Genomic DNA, 23,106 nt, shown 5'->3' with positions numbered 1-23,106 from the left:
TAACTATGTCTAATACCATACAAACAAGGATATACATGAACCAAGAGGCCCATTGTCTCAAAGAACCAAGCTTTGCCAAGTAAATACAAGCATCTCTTACTAGAAGCAAATTTGGAATGCAAATCAAGCAAGAAAAGCTCAAGACATATATATCAAAGCATCTGGGAAGCCGAAGTGTATAACAAATATATTCGAGAGCATAAGTGTCCAATGAAGCTTCAATACACGTAAATGAGTAACCATAAAAGCTCAAAGAAAATAACCAAAGTCCAAGTACATCAAATACAAGTGCCAAATCATTTCATAACCATATATGGGCTCATACATCAATGTTAGATATCACGGTAGACATGGAGCATACTTGAAATACCATGTAGGCACAATTGGCATTCAAAGCTTCAGTGCTATAAAAAATCTACCAAATTGATATAATCAAGCTCTAAAATATCAAAATAGCATCTCAAAGCATAACCATACCATACTGGCAACAAAATATCTATCCCCAAAGCATCAAACATGTATTATGAAATTTATTGTTTTCTATCCAAACCAAAATTATTCTACTCTGTGTGACATAAAGAACTAAAAACTCCATAGAATCATCTGTGTGAGTGCTCAATCTATTGCTCCTATCACACTTCTTGTTTCTAGTTATAGAACACCTAAATTTGATGTCAGGTGCAAAAGTTATGGCCAAAATATGAAAGTACTATCAGGCTACCATAGTCGTCCATTTTGTAATATGCTTTATATCTACTCAAAATGGATAGAATGGCTACACCTTAGCCCAAAAAGAACTCAATAAGTCTTAGCTAAGCCTTGATGAGCTCATCGACAAGCCGAGAGCAAGTTGAAACAAGTTGGGAGAAGGAAAGACTCAATGCATCCTTGGGTTAGGGGGGATGAGGGGTGGGGATGGGGGTAAGGGTAGGGATAGTAGAGGCAATAAAGATTGCTAGCAGAACTTTTAGTATGTTTGGTAAACTTATTCATTTCACCATATTGGCATGGTCCTTTCTATAGCTCTTCTAGTACATAGGTGATTTACTCCTTATTGCTATTGGTTCTAGACCATACTTCAATACTTGTGGCTAACTAGCTCATAGCATTATTTGATATAACTCAACAAGAACCTATATAGGTCAATTTTGAAACATTAAAACCATAATATACATTTGACCTCTTGTCCTAGTATATGAGTACCCAAAAGTTTCCCCTTTTATGGAGTGACATTACCAAGACTAGTTTTGCATATGGAGGTCATGAAACTTATGTATATACTTCAAAAAGAAATTGTGCATATATGTGTGTCTATACATGTAAATATATGTTCATTCATAAATAAGTACATATGTATGAATATATATATATATGCATACATATGTTTATATGCACTTAGAGGCATTGAATCTTGAGTTGGTTTTTTCATACAAAAACAAACCCTCATTGTTGTTAGGGATCACAATGAGCTAATTACATTTTTGTGATCCCATAACAATAACACATCATTAACTCTAAGATTTTACATTAATAACATTCTTGAGATATTGATACAACTCAACAAGCTGCCTTATCCTGTAAAATATAATATGCATGTATATTAGAGTTGAGACATATTTCTCACTTTTCGAGCTTCTAGGTCAGTCTCTTGGGGAATGCATCCTTCTTGGATGCAGAAGCACATCTTTCAATTAGGCAAGTCTCATTCTTTGCATAGGGATACTTTAAAAAGTAAGTTTTTTAAAGTCATTTCAAAACTAGATAACACGTGTAGAAAGGTATTTGAATTATCCCTTCGATGCATGTGATATGTCTAAATGAAGACTATTAGGAAGTCAAAATGAGGAGGGGTGTGGACATTCCCTCTCCCTCTCCCTCTCCCTCTCCCTCTCCCTCTCCCTCTCCCTCTCTCTCTCTCTCTCTCTCTCTCTCTCTCTCTCTCTCTCTCTCTCTCTCTCCCCAATTTTCTATAGTTATCACAATGAGTAAGCACTTGGGAGTTAGTGATTGTCAACTACACTTGGTGCCCATAAGTGTTTTGGAAAATATGCTTGAAGAAGGCCTTTGTAAATGGTTTGGAACTTTCACATTATTGATTCAACTTATAAAGAAAATATCAAAGGTAAAGAGGAAGTTGTGAGACATTATGTAGCATTACTATCATGATACTTTGAGTGATGGCCATTCAACAAAACATGATTTTCTAGTGCATGCCAAAGCAAAATAATGATAAAGATGTAAAGCTTCAATGTCAAGTGTCCTACCCTAGTAAATAAAGAAGGTCAATAAACCACAACTAAGATAAACATGACATTCAACCAATGCAACTTCCTATGTTTGTGGTTGGTTGGTGAACAAGCTAAACAAAATACTTACTCCTTCAGCATGAAATATCTCAAGCTTTTTTGGATTTAGTTTTTTTATAGCAATCCTACCTCCAAGGTAAGAAATCTAGACCATCAACAAAATGCACTCCACATATTATTCCTCTATTCCATGAGATAAGAGATCACATACTTCATTCATCATTATATATTTAAAGGAATACAAACATATAGAATCATCATTGGTAATATAAGGACATTATCATTGAGATAAAGTTACATCCAATTTTAACATGTATGCAAAACAACGATCATTTGTTTGATGTCTTGAATTTCCCTTCCAAAAGGCATAACTTCAAAGTAATATCAAATAATTCATTTGGCCTATGATATTTGACCATGATGTAGAGATTATTGACATTTAAAAATTTAACATACTCTAGCCATGTGTATTTTTGTTTAGAAACAAATACTAATGTTAAGTTGTTATAAGCTTACATGGAATCCCATAGTACAACATTTAGCTTCCATGAATTTGGATATTTGGCAATACTTGATCATTTCATGATTAAAATTGAGCTTGAAACATGAGCATGACTGATTTAGTCAAAAGTTATACACATATTCAAAGGTGACAATTTACATTGCTCCAATTTTATAAGCAATCCAATATACACACTTGTGTCTTGTTCCAAGAATCAATGTGCCTTCTCAGAAATATAGATCCGATTGCCTTCCCTTTAACAATATCAAGTTTGCTTTGCTACCTATTTTTAAGTACTTAAGTGGCATATCTCATGCTATTTCATATGCAACACACTTCATTGTCTCTACTTTTGATTCAAGAACCTAGCAAAATGATTGAGATAATGATTCTCAAAAATATCATCTTTGTATTTGGGAGGATTCTCTTCACTTGTTAAGGTTGGCAAAGGACGTATTCGTGCTTTAAGTGTTGGAAGAAAAAAGGTGGCAATAGATCGTCTCGTTACCTCCTTGTTGAACACAGCTCGATGCATCACACTTTTGAAGCATCCATTGCTCATATTCTATTTTAGCAAACCAACAAAGAGTGAGGAATTAGATTAAATAAACTCATCCTAAATTTGTTGTGAGTGACATATCATACATGTATATAAGCATTAAAAAGTGTATCGTAGTCTTTGTCTCATGCTTTCGTAAATAACATGTATATTTTAACATGACCTAAGTATTGGTGCATGACCTAAGCATAAGTGCATAGATACATGTGTGTGTGCATGCGTGTGAGTGATTGAGTGAGTGACAACCATCCTCTTAGAGGTGATTCTCTAATGGAGGATATATCCTCTTAGTAGTTGATGCATCTTCCTCATGGGCTTAGGTTTACACAACTGCTTCATTATAATACACTAGTTAAGTAATCGATGATTTCTCAAAAAAATGTTTGTATGGGCATATGTGCATGCATGCGCATGAGTGAGCAAAGACACATGAATTTGCATGTCTGTATAAATGCTAAATGCTCACACTCCTACATGCACATACTTGTGAAGTTTAAATGAAAGAGCAAATTTACCTCCATAACCTCACCAATGTTGACAACAAAGGCATCTTCAAGAGGCTTGACATCAAACCATTCATCATCCTTGAGTACTTGAAGGCCACCCACCATATCTTCCATTAATATTGTGAAGCTTGACATGTCTTTGTGCCCAGGAAGACCAATCATACAAGTTGGATCTGAAGAAGGATAATAACTATGCAAAGATGTCCTTATTAATGAATTGTTTCCACTTTCATGTAGGAAAGCACTTGGCTCCATGCCTAAGCTTTCAGATAACACTTCAAACAAAGCTTCACTAAATTGAACTATAGCTTGATAGTACTCCAAAGCAGGTCCTCTACAAAACAAAAAAAAAGAAGTATTATTAATAACACAAATTCATGATTTGTTGATATGTGCTATATAGCCTCAATCTTAACTTGATTCCCTACTATATTGAAGTTAGTACTTGAGTTGCTTAGGTGCACATTCAACTTCATGAGTAGCTTGGTATGCATGAATATCTAAATGACAATATCAGTTGAGAAAATATTAATGCTAAGTCTATTCTTCAATAGTAAGGGACATTACACCTCTAATAAAACTTAAACTTATGAATTATAACAACAAATTATCAAAACCATTTACACGATGACATAGTCACCCAAAACCATGATAATATCCTTAAGAAAAAGGTATCCTTTCTGGTCCTCTATGTGCACACATGTGTGCTCCCACTTATCATCACTATGGGCGTGTGCACTAGTGTCACGGCTCAAACTCAAATCATATGATGATATTTTCTAGCTGGCCAACTTCATTACCATTCTTAATCTATCATGGATTATCAATCATTTCTTAACCGCTTTCAAAATACATGTGAGTGTATTTAACTATTGTTTGTTTGATTTGAGCCACATTGGCCCAAGCCTTGCACTTGAGCTTATTGACTACATGTAAATGAGGAGATTGGTTTGAAACCATGAACATTTTGACCTAAAATTCACTATGAACATGCACGTTCCTACACTTGGGGCATAACCATGTTGCTTGAAGTACGTCAATCAATGTGGGAGCTCATATGTAATTATATATGGTAGATTAGACTAACATGAAGACCTCAAGAGCATGGAAAGTGTTGTCCATTTCAAAAGGGTTGAACTTCAATGAGGTCAAGGAATCTCAATGTTTCTTTAGGTGTGGCAAGCTTTGCCAACACCTTTGTTAATATCCATGATAACATCCTTCCAAAAATGTTTGTTTCGAAATGTTTTATGCGCATGTATACTTCTGCTTGTGCAGAGGGCTCACTATGGGCACATGCACTAGTATCATGGCTCAAACTCAATAAATATGGTGTTGACTTGGCCAACTTCATTGCCATTCTTAAATTTTAATAGTCTGTCAGTCGTTTCTAAGATACTTTAAAAAGTCGCGTGAAAGTGAGCTCATCTTTTGTTTGTTTGGTCTTGAGCCATTTTGGCCCAAGCCTTGCAATGAGCTTATTGATTGGCTAACCAGGTATGTTTTGTCCAACATCAGCCTTAAGTTCACTATGAGCTTGCAAGCTTCAAGACTTGGGGTATAACCATGTTGCTCAATCTAGGTCAATCAATGTGGGAGTTTATAAACAACATATAGAAGAATAAACTGACCTAAAAAACTTAGGAGCATAGGGGATGGCGTCTTGTTCAAAAGGGTTGAAGTCGAGGAATCTCAATGTCTCTTTAGGTGTGGCAAGCTTTGCCAACACCTCTTTGTTCAGGGAAAATTTCTCCATTATGCTTGGTGGCAATGCTGATTGCATATTGAATCCTTGCTTAACCTCCACTGGGAGCTCAAACAATTGTTGACTTGCAATCCACATGTTCTCAATGATGCCTTTGTCAACGCCGTGGTTAACGACCTACAATCAAGTAACCACTAATGAGTAATAGTCTATCCATTCATGGTTTACTTTCAAGATCTAAGGAGTTATGTACATTGAATTTCCGAGCAATGATAATCATGCTTCCCCTTCACCATTTTGAGGTTTGCACTTGCACTCTGGTCAAAGATAATTTTCACAATGAGAAGGCACAATCAAACTTCCACTCACGCCACATATAAAGCATTGCTGTACTTTGATAGTGCTAACTTAAAGGGGAGTCGCAACATAGGAACCAAAAGAAACAGGTTTCACCCCCACCATTGACAGAACCCAAGATTATGGAAAACGGAACCTTTTTTTCCAAGGTTTTGAAAAGAATAAGAGAACATGTAGGCTTTCTTCTTTGGGTCTCCGTCTCCTCGAGGAATAATGAATACCTCCCCACAGGAATTTCCGAGGGGGACTCCAGCCATGAACATCGATTTTCACTGTACTTTGCATCAGTTACTTAATCCTTTTATATCGTAGCCTATACGATATACGTTGTGATTTGAAAATTGTTTTCAGGGGTGGAAGCCCTGATCAATCGCGATGATGTGATGGAATACCTGAAAGAAGCCCCAATCCTGGCAAGCGCGGCGTAATTGGAGCAGGGAGCCATGTCTTCTGCTGTTGCTGCTGCCGCTGCTGTTCTTCAGATCTGCGAAGTCGATGAGGGGGATCTGCTTGTGAGAGTTCTGGGGGAAGACGCTGGGATGATCGGCGAGCCCTGTCCTGTTGAAGGCATGTGGCATTGCCACGGTCTTCACTCCTAAGTCAGCCATGGCCGCGGCAGCAAGCAAGCAATGCCTCGCATGTACAGAGACACAGACCCACAGAGAGAGAGAGAGAGTGCGACTGCGAGAGAGACTAAGAGAGCTTTTCCGGCTGTGGGATAGTGAGAGGCTAGAGCCTAGCGTGTCCTATTTGCCACACAATCTCAATAATATCTTCCCATTATCGCAACCGGTGTTAATAGAAAAGCGTTGTTTAGTGTTTTGTCCCCAGGTAAGTTTCTCAAAAAAGTTAAAAACCGGAGGCTCGTCTTGATGAAACTGACTGGCACCTTCACGATGAAGTGATATGTTCAGTGGGACGACTCGGGAAAATGTTTTAAAACTAGCGATGACTTCTTCCATGAGAGAGAGAGAGAGAGACAGACAGACAGACAAATTGTGATCTATAATGCGTTGGCTCTCCCACCAGATCACTCGTTACTTCTCCTTCCCCATCCCAAAATACTTATGTGAAAACAATATTACTAAAGAAGAAAATGAGAGAGAGAGAGAGACTCTAGCTACAAACACTAAAGCTATCTTATTCCAAACCATTACAATGTACATTAATAGAGGCCACAATCATAAGAGGCATTTTCACTTAGCCTTTCATCAAAATATGAACTGTTTTAGGCAACTAAGTTATTATCATATGCATTGGTAAATGGATGCAACTCCTGGAAGCAGCCGCATGGCTAGCCTGGATAGCACAAATAATTTCTCGTCCCACTGCCTCAGTGCCATATCCCACCTATCGCATCTGCTTTCTCTCCATTCAATCTGGGCCACCATGCTACTCATGCACCTGGGCAGCATTGATAATAGATCTATCAGAGGATGTAGAGCTATGTGGTTGCCATAGCTTGCTCATGGCATAACAGGTCATCACGGCCTTCTACAACCTTAGCCAAACTGCCTGAGGCGTCTTTGTGAGCTACAGCTTCCCGCTCATGCTCATTGGCTCCCTCAAATACACGGAGAAGACATGGGCACTTAGAGGCACCAAAGCTATATCTCTTACACAAAAAGTTTATCTCACATTGAGTTACCATAGTGCTGATCAAGAGCAATTGACACGGCAAGTGTTGCCATCCATGAAGGCCTTCATTCGATCACATTAGCTCTTGAAGGTGGATATGAAGTTTAACAATAGTGTATGTAGGGGGTTTCCATCCATGAGAAAGAGCTCAAGGTTGTGCAAGGTTGCGAGTAAGAGGGCTTCTATGATGTATTCGTCCCTTAAGCTCTCTTCTCATTATTAGATTAACAATGGATTTGGATCAGGGATCTTCCTTTTATAGCTGAAGAAGGTAGTCTAGTCGACCTGTTCACCATATTATGAACTCGATGAAGCTACTATATGTATATTCTCTACATCACATGCATTCAAGGCCTATCGATAAATATCCTTATCTATGAATTTTTCTTGAATAAAACGTAACCTTTTTCTATTCAATTTATAAATAGCACCTTTATATTACACCCTTCTATATGTAAAAATGAGTATAAAATGGTAGTTTAAAGAAAACCGTTGTTTAGTGTTTTGTCCCCAGGTAAGTTTCTCAAAAAAGTTAAAAAAGTTAGAAACCATATTATGAACTCGACGAAGCTACTATATGTATATTCTCTACATCGCATGCATTCAAGGCCTATCAATAAATATCCTTATCTATGAATTTTTCTTGAATAAAACGTAACCCTTTTCTATTTAATATGTCACACCCATTACAAGTAACTTGCATAATTTGACCTTGCATTGTAAGTCACATGCACATACACTTTGCAAGAAAGGCACCATTCTTGCTTATCACTACAAGCATTTGGGATTCAAACTTCTAGGGCATACATCCCCAACCCTAAAACATCTTTTAGTGCACCCATGTAATTCCGCAGGGCATTATCTTAGTGTATAAGTGCACACTGTGAGTATGCGACATTCGAGGCAAGAATAGCACACTAGTCCATTGCATATGCCTTGTGCATTAATGCACCACCCTCTCCTCTTGCATACATAATGTATAGACACACATTCTTGCACATGTAGGCAACTCCTTAGTATAGTACCAACACACATGTATGTATAACCTAGGCCGCACACTCTATGACACTCGTAGTTGCACACACAAATGCTAATCGACACATCCATCCTAGAATCCACATACCTAAACATTTACCTTGCATCTCACATCCACACATATATAGGTCTAGGGCATATAAGTTACATTGCACCATTGCACGTATAGAATTTGTTGTGCATGCGAACTTTAAGGTGCAAACACTAAATTAGAAATAGGATTACAAGGATTTGAGGAAAGAAAATGCTAAAGTATGAGGAGCTAGAGATATTGGAAGCTCAAGAGCCAAGAAAAGCAACATATATCACAATCATTGACATCATTGTTGACTTACAATTAGCTTATTTAAAAGTGCTGCAAGTTGCTTTAAGCACTCACAAGTGTTTGCAAAGAAGGAATGCCTCCTTGTGCACTACACACTTGCACATAATAGAAATCAAGAAAAGAGATAGTCTTTGCTTATTGTAGTCAACACATGACCAAAACCTAGGACTTCCAACTCTCTATTTCTATTCTTCTCTCCATCAAGAACAGAAACCCCTATGCTAGCCAAAATAATATAGTTTTCCTTAGTGACCATGAACTCTTCTCAACACACTATGAAATCAAATCTCTCCACAATGACCCCAAAATTCAAAAAGAAGAATGGCCGCCGTTGAAACCAGCCAGTAGATACAACAGGAAGTGAGAGGATAAAGTACTCTTATATTGCTATAGCTGAACCCACCAATCATCTTGACATACAACAAACAATCCTTAATTCTCCATATGACTGAAACTTGGAAAGGGAACACATGTTTAGAAATGCCGAACTTGTTCTCCAACTTCACAAAAAGACAACCCAACTACAATGCAAAATGCAAAATATATGTGATTGATTCAAGCAATTTCTATCCATTTTACTTCAAATCTTGCAACAAATTTAGACACTTCCTCATTTCCCCCTTGAAACATCCTTTCCAAAGATTTCCATTAAATCTCAGGAGTTTGCTTAGTTGCAAACCTTGTAAGGAACTCATTTTGGACTTCATTCCAATTTTCCCTTGTCTCTTCATTCAGTAAGTTTCCACCATAATCTTGTAGAACCTTCAAGCAGCATGTTGATCATTCGAAGCTTATCTGCATTAGTGTCTCTTTGATCTTGGTAAGCCATCCACTCCAATCTCTTGGTAAACTAATTAGCATCCTCATTCTCAGTACCAAAGAAGGGTTCATATCCAAAAGTTGCCATGCTTGAGTTTGTGTATATGTTGGTTTCCAAACCTTACACTTTCCAACTGATAAGATCAACAAGAGATCTTCAACATGGGAGATCCTCAGTGAGGGCACCAATCTATGGTAGGGTGAATTGGGTAGTCGGCTGCTAACAACCCCTAAGACAACACCACAAGATAAAGACCGAGGATCTCCCCTCAACAAAACCCACAAAACAACACCATTGAATACATAATAAAATATTCCTAATCACTCACTCCTCACTAAGATTTCAACTCAACAACTTAAGCTGTTTAAACCTTCAAGCTTAGAATTACCATTTTTAGAGAGAATCTGATGATGAAACCGTGGCAGAGACTCTGACAACACGAGCTTTTAAATTCACCCAACTTCTATTTTTTAGGGATAACAACCCCATGCAACAAACTGTCCCAGAAAGCGTGGTTGCCTCAAGTAGTACAAAATCAGTTGTAGATCCTCTTTGTCCTTCTTTTCTCAGAGCACACATAAATACAAACCAAAAAGCACATGTTACCAAAGCTTTATATGGTAAATTTTCATGCCAATTCAGTGGGTTGCAAGCATTTCACTGTTGTAGACATTCCATTATTGCAACAAAACAAAGTTTACACTGATATAGCAATGGATAATCATGATTACTTTCATGGGAAACCAAGTTGGTGATATAGATGCTATTGAATTCACTTGATTCCTCATAGAGCATGATGGGATCTAAAATGGGCTGGCACTGGCTATGGCACTAGCCAGACCTCATACACAACAGACAAACCCACCACACACACACAGCCTCGTGGGACCAGGAGCGTCTATAATAACTAAATGTATACTAGATACATCTAATATTGTGTTTGTAGTTGGATAAGAGTCCAACAACACCTTTCCCAAAACCCCTTAGAGGGGGTTTCCCACACATATTGGCAATAAATGCCACATATCACACACGAAGGAGGCACCTCTGGCTAATTTCCATGACCACATTGTAGCTCTCCTACATCGTGGGGATTGGCCCCTAGATGTGTTGTTTTTACATATAAATACATTCGCACAAAGATCCTCTCTTTGTCAGCAAGATCCAGGGAATACCATGCTTCTTACCAATAATTTTTCCCAAGAAACAAACCACTAACCTACGACAAGGGAAGTCTCACCCTTTCAAGTGTGGGTCAACTATAATTCAAACAATTGCTATGCATTTCCAGGAGTTGATATCACATGTATGATCAATGCAATAGTCAATGTCTCATTGTGCACAAACAACTATGTTTCAAAATCAGCCTATGTGCTAGTGTGAAAACATTCTTTCCATGAATTCCAACTAATGCGTATATATGCTTTGTTGCAAGAATCTAGCACCAGGGCAAACCTTGTACTACTAGATCCCTTATTTCCAAATAGACCATTTTCTAAATGCTATGCATATAAACCAATCAAAATTTGTATTATTTCAGCCCTCAAACTGTTATACAAAATCCTACTCCCCCTCACCGTTTAAATTTTGCTTCGTTGCATAGGTATATAGAGGTTGTTTCGTCATGGTTTAGCACATTAAAAGCAATAAATCACACACTAAGACAAAAAGAAAGGGAAAACTAAGACCAAACCTCATGCTTTGCCCCTCCATACATCCACAACCCCTTATTATATTTTTCCATATTTTTCTAAGGCATATTCCTATTTTTCTCTCATTTTTCCTATTTTTCTCTATTTTTCCAATGAAAATAATGATTTATTTTCATAGCTATGGCTCTTGATCCTTAGAACAATAGAAATACATATTTTATTGCCATTTTATCCCATGTGTATTGGTTTATCTCACCCGAAAACACCAAAAACCCCATTTTTCTCATAAAAACCACATTTTATGGGTTTCTAAAAATTATTTCCAGCACTTTGGCTTTATGTTTTCTACTTTTTTCATCATAGAAGCATAGAACAAATAGTAAACAACATTCCTACCAATTTTCACTCCATAAGAACAACATTGACTCAATCAATTATAAAAAACAAGCAAATTTCCTTTGTAAAATAGAATTACCGAGTTTTTCCTTCTTTGCAGGTTTTAGAATTTGATGCAGGACTATAGATCAGCCCTCATTCAATGCTCAGCCCACCTCCGAACAACAAATTCCAGCCCTCCACCAATCCGAGAGTGATCCGGTACCATGCCGGACAAGTGGTCTTCAATAGATCTTCAATTTCCTTCATGGGCATGAACTGCCTCTTAAGGGGAGAGAGAAGGAGGAGAGAGAAAGACTAAATTCTGATCAGGCCATTTGGGCAACCATTCCATGCATGGAGACATGCGATGAAGAGCGAAGATAGGATGTAGATCAGCCATGAAATCTATTGGGGGGGTTGTTTTGAACCACCATAGCCCCCTCTCCATAAATCGTGGGATGATGGTGCCTCCATCTTTGCTGCCACCGAAAAAAACGCCCCCTCCCCCCCCCAACGAATTTGTTTTTAATTGGGGCTTTGAAAGGGAGCCCCCAAAAGGCATAACCTTTGGGCTCTCTAAAGTCTATTCTCACTTGCCCTTTTGGATCTTGGCCTCCCGAGCACTCCCTCTTCCTTGTCCGGTATCCGATTCGCGGTCGAAAAAATCCTAGGCATTCCTCTTAAAGTCCCGCACTGCAGGGCATCCCCCAAAGTCTTGTCTGACATGCCAAAAAATTGTGAAAATTCATCGACCGACATCGAGTGGGTCTTTTAAGTACTTTTGGGCCTTGCCACTTAAAATCGTACTGATTGCCACCACCACCTTCGACGAAGTCTATTTTTCCCCTGAAATTCAGAATTTTTGGCTATTCTTAAGCACTTCTACGCATCAAAAATCATATGTCAGAGCATAGAAATTGCCTCATAGAGCACTACATAGAACAGTTCATAACTTTCTAACCAAATCTTAGATCGCCAAGCTTCAAAAAGGAAAGTTGTAGCTCTATTTCCAATCTATAACTCTTTTGAAGAACTCAAAGCCAAATTCTATCTGCTATCCTAAAGCAGCTCTCCAGTCCTAAATTTCTACATGCTCTATATAGCAAACACAACTTCTCTATTCCAAGAGCACAAACTTGCAAATGGGAAGTCACTTTCTTCAATTTCAGATTGTCATTTCAGCATACCAACAAATATATCTTAGCATATCTTGCGTTGATGAAGAGCTACGGAATTTTCAATCTTTATGAACTCTGATTCATCATTTTCTTGGTTGCAAATCCTTCCAAATTTCCACTAACTTGAGTCCATGCATTCAACATTTTCCCATAATACATATTCTCTACCACATACCAAGTTTCAAATGTAGAGATCCTTTACTTGCATTCTTCTCTCCTATATTGGAAGCCTCACGCAAAGAACTAACACCCATCACTCTCAACACGAGGAAGAGCAGCCCTCTGTTGTCTTTTACGCATATCCATACATTAGAACTGATTTGGATACTCTCTACCCCATGCAACAATAGAAGAAATAAGACAAAAAGAAGACTCTTATTACCATCACCTAAAAACTAAGAATTCACATCAGCCCATTCACTTCAACAGCCTTGTCATCTTGCTCCATGGCTCCAATAACTCTAGTTGCAGGATCTCTTTCTTTTAAAACTTATTGTTCTTCTTCTAAGCTTCAGATTTCTCCCTTCTCTTCAGGTTGCAAGATTCTTCTCCCCCCCCCCCCTCTCTCTCTCTCTCTCTCTCTCTCTCTCTCTCTCTCTCTGTGATTGTGTTGTGCCGATCACTTCTCTTCTCCTTTTATTTTTCAAAAACCTTCACATTTTTGCTATTTCCATATTTTTCCAAGCGGCTCCTTGCTTCCCTTAGTTACTAGATGGCAAACATACCCCTCGCCACGTAAAATTCCTCTCAGGGACTCAAAATTGAAAGTGAGAATACATTTTCTTCTCTTCCTGCATGAGATGCGTGTCTCAAAACTGAAATATCACAACCACATGTCGAACATGCATGGTACCACTTGGGATTTCAATCTATAAACCCAACTCCCATTACATGTAAGTGTTAAAAAGACAAAAAAATGATTTGCATGTGTTACCCCAATTGACTCCATGTAGAGTCATGTCCATAATTGCTCATTTTCACCCACCATGATTAGCCACCCCCTATTTTGGAACATAAAGTGTAAACAAACCTTTATTAAAAGCTTTGAAAACATCTAACAAAGACAAACTCCTTTTCCTGAAAATCTACCTCATAGAGCACTACACAGAATAGTTCATAACTTTCTAACTAGATCTCGGATCACCAAGCTTCGAAAAGGAAAGTTGTAGCTCTTTTTCTAGTCTATAACACTTTAGAACAACTCAGAGCCAAATTCTCTTATCTGCATAGCTTGTAGCCCTAAATTTCTACATGCATCGAGCTTCCAGGGACCATAATTTTCACATTCTTGCTTGGATCAACACCAAACTTGACAGAGACCTTCAGTCTCTGTCAACCATCATTTACAACCATCTGATCAATAGCAAATTTGAGAAAACTGAATCTACCCCAAATAGTAAATTGGAAGCAACCTACTTTTTGTATAATATGTACATTATCTACATCTCTTTTAGTTACAGGATTCTATAGATATATTTCTTTAGACGGAACCCATTGATTGTACCGTTGTGAACTCTCCCATCTAAATCTTGTAGCAAGTAAGTGCCATTTTCAAACTTCAGCTTGATGAGGAAAGGTCCTTCCCATCTAACGCAAAACTTGGTTTGAAAAGTAGAGTCCAAGCTACTGTCATATCTCATAACCAGCGTTCCCTCTGCAAGATTCTTCTTCTTCAACTGTGTATTGAACCATTCCTTTCTCTTCACAATTTGTTTTTCATAACAATCCATTGCTTATTACCTATCCAACTATAGGATATGCAAGTTCAGTACTCTGTCAAGTCCCAAATCTATTTTACCTAACTGATGCTTTCTTACAAACTCCATCATAGGGAACATGACATTCATAGGTAATAAAGCATCTTGACCATATATTAACTGAAAAGGGGTGAATCATGTACTAGTCTTCTGCATTGTTCTACAAGCCCACAAAGCTTGATGTAGATAATTGTCCCAATATTTAGGATGATCTTCCATGAGCTTAAAGTGAATCTTCTGTAATGTTCCATTGAATGCCTCCACCAGTCCGTTACATTGAGGGAAATAAGGAGTAGAAAATCTTTGTTTCGAGTCTAGTTTCCATGTTAATTCTCTCAATAGTTTATTTTTAAAGCCAAGACCTTGATCTGTCACTATTTCTAGTGGTATTCCAAATATGTAGCATATGTCCTCCCCATGAGGAACTAAGTTATATCCTCTTTCTTGCAATTCCTTGTAGCCTTAGCTTCAAGCCATTTGGTCATATAATCAACTACAATAAGGATGTAAGACTTTCCTATTTTTGTACCTAGCAAAGGTCCAATAAAATCCAAACCCCACTTCTCAAACGGTCCATAGGCAATAAAGGCGTTAGTAGGTTCTGGAATTAGTACCCTTTTTGCATATGACTGGCAAGCATGACAACTTTTACACCAATGAGGAACATCAGCACTCATAGCACCGGGGGGGATCACTCATGAATATATATATATATAACGTGAGTACAAAATAAGAGGTTTTTAAAACACCATTTTTATATATTTTTTACATATAGAAGGGTGTCATATAAAGGGGCTACTTATAGATTGAATAGAAAAGGGTTGTATTTTATTCAAGAAAAATGCATAGATTAGGATATTTATAAATAGGCCATGAACACATGTTATATAGAGAATATATATATAGTGAACCCTCGAGACTCAGACTAGGCCAAGTAAGTCCTGCTAGCAAATTTTTCCTTTTGGTAGCCCAAAATCAAAATGACCACCACATGCTTCCTCATGATAGGAAGACAAGCAAGTACAAATCTTAGAACTATCCAACACCCTTCTCAGTATATTTTCAATCCCCTTCATGTATGGCTGATCATTTATGAGCACATATGCCTTGGCCTTTCTGATAATGGCATACCTTTTGTATTTATCAACCAATGACTTTAACTCCCCACTGTTTAGATACTCTTCAATCATGTGAAGGCTTTCCTTGCCCTCATATCTAGGAATCCACCCTCATGGCAGCAACATAATGGGAAAGAGCATTTTCAGTCAATTCATGAGCTCTACAGTTGTTCTCCCTGCCAATATGCCAAATTTCAAAATTTTGCAGCTACCTCATGAAACCTTTTATCTTAAACAGCTATTCTTTCAAAATATCTTTATTGGCTTTCCAAACATTTTGAACATGTCTAACCACCAACGTAGCATCTCCTTTTGCAACTATCTTCCTATATCCTAGCTAAATACACTATTTCAGGTCAACATGTAAACTCGCATATTTAGCTTCATTGTATCTCTTTACTTTCTTGACTTCTAGAAAAGACTTATTGATTTTTAGCATCCACAATGACCAAACCCAATCCTTCATTTTTCAATACTCTTTTATAACTGCCATCAAAAAACAAGGTAGCATCTTTATCCTTCATCTCCTCATGAATTTGAGGACGCGAAATTAGTTTTCGTCTTTTAATAGCTACACTTTCAATAGGTTATTTATAAGTCAAAATATCAGCTAAGCTAGCTCTTAAAATATCCTCTTTCAAACATGTAAATTCAAATTCTTGCAAAGCCAGCAACCATTTAGTAACTCTTGGAGCATTTTCAGTAGATCACAAAACTTGTAGAAGCAACTGGGAACTAGTAAGTACCACAAATGGTTTTTGAATCAAGTATGATTTCCATCTTTTAACTGCATATACCAGTCCCCATACCAACAATTCTTCTTCCATCCAAGCTTTTTCAGTCACTCCAATGGATCTGTTTATATAAAACATAGGCCTCATATAAGACATCCACTTTACCTTCTGTATTAAAATGGCTCCCATTGCATTTTTTCCAACACTGATACTAATGAAGAAAGGTTCATCCCAGTTTGGAGGCACAAGAACTGGCAAAGTGCTTAACTTTTCTTTAATATGCAAGAATTCATCCTCTTCAACTTGCATCCAAACTAAAGGATCCCTTTGAGTTGCTTTTTGTAAAGGATATACATATTCAGCCAACATATGGAATGATCTTGATAGATACCTCAACTTTTGAACAAAGCTTGGCAAATTTTTAATAGTTTTTGGAGAATCCATAAGAAGTAAAGCCTCAATTTTACTAGGCTTAGGTGAAATAACATTAGCAAACACTTCATGACCCAAGAGTATCACTCTAGTTATAGCTATTTTACATTTATCAAGGTTCAGCTGACCACCATTCTCATCAAGTCTTTAGAAAACTTCATTAAGTTTTGGAGAGTGTAATGCCCTTGAGCCACACAAAAGTTGTCCATAAATATAGATTCTCAATTTTTTTTCAAAAATACAATTTTGATGAAATCTACTACATGTGAAGTTAATTTTTATCAAGTGAATGCAGACAAATAGGCGACAAAGGTCATGCTCAAGAAAATAAAAATGGAGCAGCATCGTGTTGATAACATAAGCACTCCAGCATACAAGAAGGCTGAAGACAAGAACTCTTAATACACCCCACGAGCACACGGGAAGAAATCTGACAACAAGAAGCTAATTTTACCAAGCAAAACTCACTCCACATGCTACCTAAAACTCTCCACTGCTTCAACATGAAGAACAATGGTTAGCCATGAAATTTAGGTATGTATCTTCATTAACAACAATTCCTCTAGCATCAAGGCTTATGGAACAATCACCACTACAATATCGATCATTCCTCAGCTCCAAGTTCTAAGATTTTCCTATCTCTTTTGAAAGGGTGAAACCCCCACTGTATGGCATTGATATGCTATTCAAAAATAAAAGAGAGAGAAAAGAAAAGAAAAAGAAAACAAAAAAACAAGCACAATCATAGCATCACACCTAGGGGTTCTCAAATTAGGTATGTCCACTAACCTTGGTTGGCTAGCTTTATCCCTAATCCCTTAACCTTTTCTATATTCCCCAACAAATTACATCTCGTCTTAGACCTATCACCTTGATCCATGTGCATATTTCATTCAACATTCCACCTCACTACCATCACAATCAACTACAAAGCAAGGTAGAAGGCATTGGGAAATTACACAATTCTCTTCAATCACTGCAAGTAGCTGAAGCTACTGAAAGATTAAGATATCAAGTCACTTAGATATGATACAATGCCTTGTTCAAGACAATGAAGACATCTCAAGTTTCCTTCCAAGTGTACTCTTTCTTAGTATTAATTTTTTTTCCCATCTAATTCCTCCCCTGTCTTCATTGACTACACCACTATTAGGAACCACGATGGTTGTTTTCTAATTAAATAATGCCTATGTATGCACATGCACTCACATAATATCTGCACCACAACCTATATACAATTTGGATTCTCAAGTGTGGCACAATACTCTAGACTTGGACTCGTCTCCCAAACCAACAAAATATGTCTCATGTACAAAAAGAAGGCTAACACTCCCAAACCAACAAAATATGTCTTGTGTACAATTTGGATTCTCAAGTGTGGCACAATACTCTAGACTTGGACTCGTCTCCCAAACCAACAAAATATGTCTTGTGTACAAAAGGAAGGCTAGCACTACCCCCTAGGGAGAGACTATGTAAGAGGTTTTTAATCACAGGTACTAAAGTTTCCAAAGAATTAGAATGCACCATTATCTCTTCATCGATCTTTAGACGAATACCTTTGTCCCTCATTGTCTTAGCATGGAAGCTTACTAGGAGAATGATAAGCATCAAAATTCACCAAGAGAATCCCTAGAATACCAATAACCTTAGTAGCCATATCAACTACTATTTTTCCAATCACAAATGACCTAGCAATGCAATCATTCTTCATCAACAACTCCACAATGATTTCTCCAAGAGGTGACACACAACTATCCTTAGCATCCACATCTTTGGTGTAAGCAAAAGCATGCTACCTCTGCAATAGTGAGTGCCATAGTAATGTCATTCATCTAGAAGGGGGATAATGTTAACCACAAGAAATAAGGAACGTGTAATGTGCAAGCAAGGCATAGAGAAGGAGCCTAATTTTGGAAATATTATTCACAACACAATGTGCATATAGTGCTTGCACAAAGTGGTTACATAAACTATATTAATTTATCATGTAAATGTGTAAGCTAGTGTGATCATATGCAAATTTTAATGTTGGAACATGCTCCCATGGTAAAATTGCAAAGGTTCTATTCTCACCATAGAAAAAGCATGCAATAAGAGATGATCGATCTTTTGGCCCAAAATATGGCTGGAAGATAGCCCAGCCCCGCCCCCCCTTGTGGAGTTATATTATTGACAAGGAGTAACCTCCAACTATTATAATTATTATCTCATCTCATATGTTCAATAAAAAATGAGATTTAAATTCATTTTTTATAGTGTATATGCATTTGTGGATGTTTTTAGAGTATGTACACATTGCATGCATATGTTAAACAATTAAATATAATTTCATTTCTTATGTCAATAAAAAAAGTTCATCTCTCTCTCTCTCTCTCTCTCTCTCTCTCTCTCTCTCTCTCTCTCTCTCTAAAGGGGGGAGAGAGAGAGAGAGCGAGAGAGAGAATAATCTAACCTCAATTGAACCTTCAAGAAAAAGCCTCTTGATTCTTAAATATCAAACTTCTTCTTCTTGTGCCACATATGTTTAAAAGCTTTTCGGTTGGTTTGAGATCTCAAAGGCAAAGCTCTAAATAATCTATACTGTCTCTTATTTTGTTAGATATACTGCACTCCATAAGTGCATGCACCTCCCTTGTAAGTTGTGCTTTGGATTTTGGAGCTTGATTGATAGTTCTTAGGAATATTTTTCAACATTCATATCCCTAGGGCAAGTTTCTCTTGTCTTGGCAATGATGTGTCCCTATTTTGGTTTCTTATTCTATGTGTTGGTTGAGGCTTTCTTGTGTTTTTCTTTCTGTTTTTTAATGTTTTCGTTTGGTTTTTGTTTGTATTTTTGTTTTTGTTTTGATTTTGTTTTGAGGAAAGGAAAAAGCACAATCCATGAAAAATGAATACCTTTATGTAATTGTGATGTGTGATACGTAGATATGTGCATTGTGCAAGACTACTAGATCATTGTGCTATCTTGTGCATGTGTGCACTATATGTGGTGACTCTACCATGAATTGTGTAAGTTGCAATGAGATATGTTAGAGTAGAAGTCAAAAAGTAGCATGTGGGCCTAAGGAGAGCATGCATCTTTGTGTGTACAAGGATGGTTTAAGATGAAGTGCGCTCTTGTGTATACTACAATATACAATTAATGCACAAGGTAGTGCAGACACTACCACACATATACATTGGATTGGACATAGTAGCACAAGTTACAATAAGAGTTTAGAGCATCATGGGTTTTTTAAAAATGCACAATGTGTGTATATGCATGAATGCACTGGTGTATGGGTTACACTGTAGGGTAATGCCTTTTATGGCCAAGTAAGGGGTGGATTAAGTGTTGAGATATCGAGCACCACTCGTGATATGCCAGGGTGACCATTGTGCATTTATGTCACCGACTTGTTAGCTGCAGATGCGGTTGGTACACCGCCCATGAATAATAGCTAGATGACAGCTATCCTTATCTACTCTAGTTCGTGGCTCAGTTAGTATGCCACCTTAGATAGTTGAGTTTGGTTTGAGACCCATATATAGGGTTCTTCTATTTCTCTGTACTTGAGTTCTTTTGGCTTACACAACTAAGAAGAGGAAAACTATTTTCAGCCTCCACCTTTGTGTGTATTCCCCCATTATGTAAGTGAGAAAGCTGCAAGTGAGACTCCTTCCTTCTCTTCCACAATCTTGACATGGTATCAGCCTAGTTCGTGGTAAGGAGCTCAAGAAAGCAAACCAAGTTCGCGATGTTCTGGTAAGAGGACCAGTGTTGCTTTCATTTTTCAAGTTTGTTAGCAAGTCTCTGCAGGTAGCACAGCCAGAAAGTGCAAGAGTGCATTGTCTCAGATTGAGACGCCTTTCGCCGTGTAGCAAAAGTGTAAGAGTGTATTGTCTCAGATTCGAGGCCATTTTGGGGCCCGTTTTGGAGGTGGAAGTTTTCCGCACGCACTCAGGAAAAGGCCCTGTTTTTTGCTGTGCGACCACTGTTCTACAGGTCGGTGAAAAGATACCGTAGAAATTGCATCGTATGCCTGTGCGCAGAAACATCGGGAGTTATAGAATCATCCTTGTTGCCTGTTGATGCAAAATCGTCACTAGGAAGTGACTGTGTGGTCAGATACCACTTTCGTTAGTTTTGCAGATTTGCCCTTGTGAGACTGAAGCTGTGTTTTTTGCAGTGTTCTGTAATGGCGTCTGATTCTCTTTCACAGATTGTCACTGAAAAGCTTGATAAGAACAACTTCCAAGCATGGAAGTTTAGAATGACGGATTTCCTTATGGGAAAATGATATTGGGAATTCGTTGTAGGAAATGAAGAAGAACCAGTTCTTCTTGATATTCCCAATTAACAACAAATGCAGGCATTTAAAGGATGGCATGAGAGAGCTAGAAAAGTTATATACTGGCTGTCTATCAGTATTTCAGACTCTATGATTGTGCATATTCAGGATGCAAGTACGCCAAAGGAGGCATGGGATACTTTTTCAAAAATGTATAGCACAAATACGCAATCCAGGAAAATGCAACTCAAGCAAGAGTTGCACAATGTGCAAAGAGAAAGTATGAGTATCAATGACTACCACATAAAGGTGAAGAAGATTGCAGATGCACTTGCTTCCATTGGGTTGCCAGTGGAGGATGATGATTTAGTTTCTGTGACCTTGAATGGTCTAGGAAAAGATTATGCACAGTTCCGAACATCCATTTCCGTCCGTGAAAGATTTCCTGATTTTGAGGAGTTGATTGCTCTTCTACAAAAGAAGCTGTCTTCTACTCAAATGCTGGAAGAGGTAGAGGCAGAGGTAGAGGAGGCTGATCTCGAGACTGTGGTAGAAATCAGAATATGCAGCGAACTCAAGAAAACCAGTCCTATGGAGGAGGACGTGGTAACTCTAGAGGCAGGGGGAGCCAAAGAGGTCGTGGTGGATGGCAAAGAGGCCAAAATGCAAACAGCAATGTTGAGTGCTACTACTGTGGTAAAATGGGTCATATGGCTAAAGACTACTATAAAAAGCAGAATGACATCATGAATGGAAAATTGCAACAAGGAAATTATGCATCTTCTAGTAGACAGGGTGATGACAGAAATGAGCGTTTGTTTATGGTGCAACACATGACCAATTCTATGACAAGTGCAGAAGAAAGCAACGATGTGTGGTATGTTGACTCAGGTGCATCAAACCACATGACAGGTCATGCAGAATTGATGCAGGATGCAAGGAAAATGAAAAAACCAGGATTTGTGGAGACTGGTGATGATACTGCACATCCTATTGTGCATATTGGAAAAATTCCTTTATCTATGTAGGATGGAAAAAAGAAATACCTGTCGAATGTATTTCATGTCCCAAATATCACAAAGAACCTAGTTTCTGTTGGTCAAATGGTTGAGCAGGGCTTGAAGATCAAATTTAATCCTCATGGGTGCTTTGTTGAGAATATGAAAAATAAAGGTCGCTTGATAGCAAAAGGAAAGAAGAAGGGCAGAATGTTTATGTTGGATGTAAACATGCCTGAATTGAGTGCAGTAATGTTTGCACATGGGACCGATGTAGTTGCAGATATTGATATCTGGCATAAACACATTGGTCATGTTAATGTACAGCGACTTAAATCAATGCAAGCCCAAAATATTGTTGCAGGATTGCCTAAATTCAAGGTTGCAAAAATGCATAAGGTATGTGAAGCCTGTCAATTTGGAAAATAGGCAAGGAAACCATTTCCCAGACATGTTCAAGAGAGTAAGAAGCCATTGGAATTAATCCACTCTGATGTGTGGACTACTAAAGCTACATCTATTGGAGACTGTCATTATTTTGTCACTTTTATTGATGACTATAGCAGAAAAATTTGGGTGTATTTTATGAAAAAGAAAAGTGGAGTGTTTGGGCATTTTAAAACTCTTAAAGCTATGGTTGAAAAAGAAATAGGCCTGCAAATAAAATGCCTAAGGTCAGATGGAGGGGGAGAGTACCTCTCAAATGAGTTTGCAAGGTTCGTGCAGCAGCATGAGCATGGCATAAAGCAACAATATTCATACAGACATACCCCACAACAAAATGGAATGCAGAAAGGAAAAACAGGCATATTGGAGAGGTATCTCGTGCCAT

The 23,106-nt window shown here is 37.9% G+C and overlaps 1 protein-coding gene across 1 annotated transcript; it reads right to left on the bottom strand.

Moving 5' to 3' along the window:
• Positions 1–2,925: 2,925 nt before the first annotated feature.
• LOC148029584 (fe(II)/2-oxoglutarate-dependent dioxygenase 4-like) lies at positions 2,926–6,671 on the bottom strand. Its single transcript, XM_087688454.1, has 4 exons — positions 6,328–6,671; positions 5,505–5,755; positions 3,883–4,207; positions 2,926–3,373 (listed from the first exon to the last, which is right to left on the bottom strand). The coding sequence occupies exons 1-4, from the start codon at positions 6,541–6,543 to the stop codon at positions 3,155–3,157; spliced, it is 1,011 nt and encodes a 336-aa protein (XP_087544580.1). The 5' UTR covers positions 6,544–6,671; the 3' UTR covers positions 2,926–3,154.
• Positions 6,672–23,106: the final 16,435 nt, after the last annotated feature.

Source organism: Lygodium microphyllum, chromosome 11 (genome assembly GCF_053477565.2).
Source record: "Lygodium microphyllum isolate KBCC chromosome 11, Lygodium_microphyllum_v1.1.10, whole genome shotgun sequence".
In the NCBI taxonomy this organism is placed as follows: Eukaryota; Viridiplantae; Streptophyta; class Polypodiopsida; order Schizaeales; family Lygodiaceae; genus Lygodium; species Lygodium microphyllum.
This window is presented reverse-complemented; position numbering and strand designations above follow the sequence as displayed.